At 40.4% G+C, this 6,000-nt stretch overlaps 1 protein-coding gene across 6 annotated transcripts in view; it reads right to left on the bottom strand.

The window, feature by feature from the left end:
• znf423 (zinc finger protein 423) overlaps nt 1-6,000 on the bottom strand; it is a 308,894-nt gene that overhangs the window by 225,816 nt on the left and 77,078 nt on the right. For 4 of the 6 annotated variants that reach the window (XM_070898035.1, XM_070898030.1, XM_070898034.1 and 1 more), the window contains one exon: nt 1,747-1,950. In XM_070898035.1, the coding sequence (XP_070754136.1) occupies nt 1,747-1,882 (136 nt within the window). In that variant the 5' untranslated portion in view covers nt 1,883-1,950. The remainder of the gene's footprint in view (nt 1-1,746; nt 1,951-6,000) is intronic. The other 2 variants (XM_070898032.1, XM_070898033.1) reach the window with 1 other exon arrangement.

The following is a 6,000-nucleotide window of genomic DNA, read 5'->3' as shown; positions in this document are numbered from 1 at the left end:
TGTTTTTGGATTATGTCGCTGAGGGGCAGCATGTAGATGAGAAATAGGAGGCAGCCAAGGATAGATCATTGGGGGATTCTAGAGGTAATGGTGCAGGACTGGGATGAGAAACCATTGCAGATGTTGCTCTGGCTATGGATAGATAGTAATAGAACCAAGCAAGGGCAGTCCCACCCAGCTGGATGACGGAAAAGAGGCGTTGGAGGAGGATGGTGTGGTCAACCATGACAGAGGCTGCAAACAGGTCAAGAAGGATGAGGAGGGATAGGTTACCGCGGTCTCAGCCACATTGGATAGTCATTTGTAACTTTTTAAGGCCATTTCAATGCTGTGGCAAGGGTGAAAACCTGATTAGAGGTTCAAACATGGAGTTGTGGGAAAGATGAGAATGGATTTGTGAGGCGATAACACGTTCAAGGACTTTGGAGAGAAATGTAAGCTTGGAGATGGGCTGGCCGTCTACAAGGACAGAGTGGGTTTATTGAGGGAGGGGAAGTATGATGACAGCAGATTTGATGGGAGGGGGACAGTACCTGAGGAGAAGGAACCATTAACAATATCAGCTAACATGGGGGCCAAGTATTATCATGGTGGGTCTCATGGACAAGCTGAGCTCGGAGAGGCCATGAGGGGAGGTAGGAGAGAAACTAGAGAAAAATGCGAGTTCAGACCTTGAGCGGGGAGAACTTTAGGGAAATTTGGCTTGGTGAGCTAGGGGAAGGTAGAGAAGCGGCAGAGGCAGCTGAACTGATGGTCTCCATCTTAGTGACAAAGAACTCCATGAGCTCCTTGAACTTCTTGTTCTGGGCAGGGGAGATGGTACTAACAATACGATTTGTACTGGAGAAGAAAAGCCGGCGGTTATCTTTGCATTTCAGGATGATCCTGGAATAGTGAGCAGTTTTAGCAGGACCCAGTAGTGCTTTGTAATCCAGCCAGATCTGGCAATAAATGGCTAAGCCAGTTGTCTGCCGTAAGTGACATTCCATATGGCTTGGCTCTCAAATTAAGAACAGCTCTAAGGAATATTGTAGCCTGATATTCAGTAGGAAAGTTGTTGTGAGTTGGCTAGTACATCAAAAGCTCATCATACTGTCATATACAGGTCAATGCAACAGTGGTAGTGTGCTATGGGAATTATTTCACAGGTGCTAAAAGCTCACAAGTTGAGTGCCACATATGACAGTCTTTGTTCGGACAATGAAAGCAAGAACTCCTTGAATTCACCACTGGTACAATTATCTATTTTTGAGCTTACCTTTAAATATATTAGAGCGCTTCACATTATGCAGGCCATGTACTAACACTCATTATTTACTGAAAAAATAATACCCACGGTAGACAAATTTTATATTCACTGGAGTAAATGACCACATTTCTGAGCTGTGGAATTAGAAAAAAAAATGAAGTGGCCAAGCGATTTAATTTTCATTTGGGGTTCAAGAAGAGTACTTAATAAACTTTTACAGGTCACTTCCTATTGTACTCTACACCATATGGCCATCTATAATCTTCGCTGTTTATAATTAGCATATTCTATTTAAAGACCTTGCACTTAACACTTTCATGTAGATACGACAATCCCCATGATAAAGGTAAAATTCAATATTTCATAATTAACAAAATCTTACATTAAACCCCTAAAATAAAACATTTTTATTTGAATCTGAATAAAATAGTTTCTAATCAGTTGTACCCAATTACCCAGTCTACCCTAGCCAGAATGCAGAGCTAATTTAACATTACCTCCAGGACAGCGATGTGCCCTATGTTCAGTCAAGTCAGCCAGTGAATCAAAGTCCTGCTGACAATTATCGCAGGTGTAAATTGATTCATCTTCCATGTCTTCATCATCTTCGTTTCTCTCTTCCTGACTGGTCATGCTGTGTCTGTCTTCCAACAGTTGTCCGTCCTTGGTATCATACTCCTGGTCTCCTCCTGAGGCTCCTGCTGATGAAGCAGAGTATACTATAAATGTGAATTACTGTGGTGTGGAAAGGTTAAGACAATGATTATTTATTCGTAAATACATATAAAAATAATGGAATAGCATGTTTGAAAAAAAATACCAAAATGATACCACTGCTACATCGCTAACAACAAACTATGGTCTGAGTAATGGATATCTCAATTATTTCTAATAAAATGGGTAAATTGAAGTAAATGGAAGAAAAATAGCATATAGAATTTTTCACAATAGCCAATATCGATCATGTGGATAAACATAATATTGTCAAACCTTACACGCATCATAGAAAACCAGCTCTATTTTTTAATTTGCATTCTCGTTTTTGACTCATTCAAATGCTAGCCCATCACTCCCTCAAAAAAACAGAAGAAAAAGACAAGCAATTTTTGTAAGTATTTTAAATTGAGATTGCATGGGTGGAAGTATTGTAATTGCAACACTGTTTCATGAAAAGTCATATTTTATTGCAGCAGTTCTATAATCAGACCTGCTGGGTTTACTATAGGCATACAATAAGCTTGTCTTTATATAAAGTCAAAATACTAATTTACTAAAATATTTCTGAAATCATACAACCAAATTCATTTTGTTGGCCCTGTAAATAATGTCAACTCATTTATGGGGCCCAATATGATGTTTTCTGATGATTCCTATTATTAAAAACATGAAAACATATATCCACTGCAAGATCAGAAAGAAGTTGAATTTTGGCAAAAGGAAAGCTTGCTTGACTATGAAAATTAAAAACAAAAGGAATGGACATTCAACTCATTAGTCCTTAGTGAAATATTACACAGCAATGGAGCAATTTGTACTAAAATCTACTTCAACTCACATAAAATCTCACTGTGCTTTAGACCAATATGATGAGGTGTATTTCCAAGTTTCACATTGTTATCTGCTTTTGACCTCCTGGAGCTCTGACCTTTATGACCTTTCTGAGCGGTCGTTTGTCTGATTTTGACAGCCGATTGTATCAAATGCCAAGAACACCATATGTGTGAGAACTTTCAATGGGCTTAATTTTCAACAACACAGTCAATAGACAATAACTACAGCAAGATCTATGGTTGTTCCACAAAATGAAAATGAAAACTTTAAAGAAGTTCTTTAATTCACACCACAAGTAATGGGAATTGATAAACATGCAATTTTATATGTAAATACGCTGAAACATGTTTCTAAATTCACTGCTACATTTTCATTCTGATTTATTAATATAATTAGAGCTTGTATTTGGGATTTTTAGCAATATTTCCAGGGCTACAAAAGCTATATGAGCAGTATCTTATATTCAACATTAAAACTGAATTACTCTGAATGCTTACAATCCCTCAAAGTGTATATTTGTTGTCAAAATTCAGCAACCAAAACAAATATTTTTCTGGACTGCTGCCTCATCCTTGCTGCAACCTATAAATGGCTTTGTTTGTATTGCATACATTGAGCTAAGTAACAACAGTTTTCAATGTGGAAGTTGTTCGCAAATTGGGAAAATGATCATCAGCCAGGCAAGATCACATAAATACAGCATGTAAAGTAACATTATCACCATGAGTTGCTAGGAAAGCTTTCTCCCCGATCGGTTTCCAAATCCACATGACAATATGATTTCTGTCACGTAAATGTAATCGCATTGCTTGCACATGACATTGGCCCTGAAATTCCGGCCTCCCCGGGTCTGTACGAAGTTTGTACGGACCCGGGAAGGCATCGGAAAAGACGGTTTTCGGCTCGCAATGCGCATGTACTGAAAACCGGCTTTTCCGATCTGTCAAGTTTCTGACTTGACAGATCCTCCGCAGATCGGGAGCGAGGACATTTATAAGTGCAAATTTCCGATATTTACGCATATAAACGTCCTCAAAAATCTTGCTCCTGAAAAAGCAGGCGCATAGCCTACTTTTACAGGTGCAAATGTTTTAAAAAACACAAAAACATATAAAAATAAAGTTATTAAAACATATTTTATCATTAAAAACCCTTCCCACAATGGTAATTTTATTTTAAAAAACGTTAAAAAAAAAATTTTTTCCCCGATTTTAAGATATTAAATAACTTTAATTTAAATGAATGTAGTGTATATTTTCTATTTTTTATTAGTGTTTTGGGTGTTTGGGCTGTGTTTTGGGTGTTTGGGGCTGTTTCTCAATCAATGTAATAGGAGTTTAGTACCTTTCGGAACTCCTATTATTATGATACTTTACCTGATTGGTTGCCCAGAGCCACGTGACTCCAGTACTAGGCCGCTGCGACTGGCAGTCAGGAGAGGCCTCAGCACTGGAAAGTCGAACATGGGCAGCAGCTTAAGGTAGGTGCGTATTTTTTCTCTAAAATGCCCGCGGGAAGGCCTAAACAGAATTTCAGGGCCATTATGACAAAATGTTTAACTTTTCCAGGCTCTTTGGAGCCAAGTTTCCACCAACCCTTAGAACGGCGCATCTTCCTGAGGTCCGCCAACTTTCTGGAACAAAAAGCACGCCTAATCCTTACCGTGGTATTCTCCATGCTCATCAGGCTTCCTTCGGAGCGCAGCAGAACCAGCGGGGGCGGAGCCACATCCCGACGCTGAAAACAGTGCCGGGACCTCTGCACATGCACGCCGCCCCTCGCCCTGGCCGAATGGGCTCCCCACTGCGACCTGCGAGGGAACAGACGGCAATGTCTGTCATCGAAGACAGGAGATCCCAGGAACAGAAAGCCAAACAAGAAAGGGAGAAGGAGCTGGCAAAAGTGACCATCAAGGAGGAAGATGGCTGAGGCCATCGAGTGTTCCTTGGGACTGTCCCTCCCTCCTCCTCTCCCCCCGCCACCTGCTCTCCTCTCCTCGCCGCTTCCTCATCAGTGGCCCGTAAAGATAGGACTTCTATTTTTTATTTGTTATTGATTGATTGATTGCTTATTACTTTGGTCTTGGTGCTTTAGGTGCAAAGTTCCTTCTATTTTTATTTGTTAATTAATTGCTTATTACTTTTTGTGCTTTGTTTAGTGCTTTGTAAGTCTTGGTGCTTTCCTTGTATTTTTTATTTGTTACTGAATGCTTATTTTTGTGCTTTGTGCTTAGTGCTTTAAATGTACCTATGCTTCTTTAATGTTGTTATGAAGGTGTTTAGTGCATTGGAAAATCCTCTAACTTCCCTCCCCCCATCTCTGGCTACATGCGCCTGATTTCTAAAGTGTCCGCAAGGTTTTTCTGAGCGTACAAAAGTGGACACATACGCCGAAGTTAGCTTGGAGTAACTATTGGCTGTCTAAACTTGCTTAAATGGCCAAAACAGGCGTAAGTGGCTGGTAACGCCCACTTTTGAAATAAAAAACTGAACTAAAAAGAAACTGGACTAACTCTCTGAAACAGATGCAAACTAAATGTGGAGAATTGCGATTTTTAAGATACAGGCAACTCTCGGTTATCCGGGTTCCTTGGGGATCGGGCTATTTCGGGTAAACGATTTTGCCACTAGGACGAGTGCATGTACTTGGCGAGAATGTTTGAGTCCCAAATTTCACGTGGAGGGAAAGGTAAAAATGCGGGCAAGGACAAGGTGCACCCTATTGTGTTGGAAGCGGGTATTTTTAAACTCTCTGGAGTGGGAACATTCAATAAATCATTCATTGCACCCAGGGCTGCAGTTACTCACTGATGTCAGCGCTTTTGTGCAAACAACGGACGGTGCAGAAAGTGGTCAGCGCAGGACTGTGTGTGTGGTGGGTTTAATGTGTATAAGAGTGCGTTAAAGACCAAAAATGAGTAGTTTGGACAGGCGCTTTGCATTGCTTTCTGTTGCAGTTGGGATCAGCTTGTTTTCCGGTACTGAGATTAGAAAAACAGCGAAATGTCCATCTCGGTGCAGCTGTACACGGGACACAGTTTATCACAGTTTTTTAAAGTGCCGTTGCAGCGGATTCTCCGTTAGATCCGTGTACGGATAATCGAGAGTTGCCTGTACTCCAAAAAAAACTAATTGCTCCATAAAAAAGGAGCAATTCCTGTGGAAACTTGGTCCCTTTAATTCTCAGAGCAAAAATGATCT

Source organism: Pristiophorus japonicus, chromosome 13, assembly GCF_044704955.1.
Source record: "Pristiophorus japonicus isolate sPriJap1 chromosome 13, sPriJap1.hap1, whole genome shotgun sequence".
In the NCBI taxonomy this organism is placed as follows: Eukaryota; Metazoa; Chordata; class Chondrichthyes; family Pristiophoridae; genus Pristiophorus; species Pristiophorus japonicus.
The sequence above is the reverse complement of the archived record's forward strand: the minus strand, read 5'-3'. Positions and strand labels throughout refer to the sequence as shown.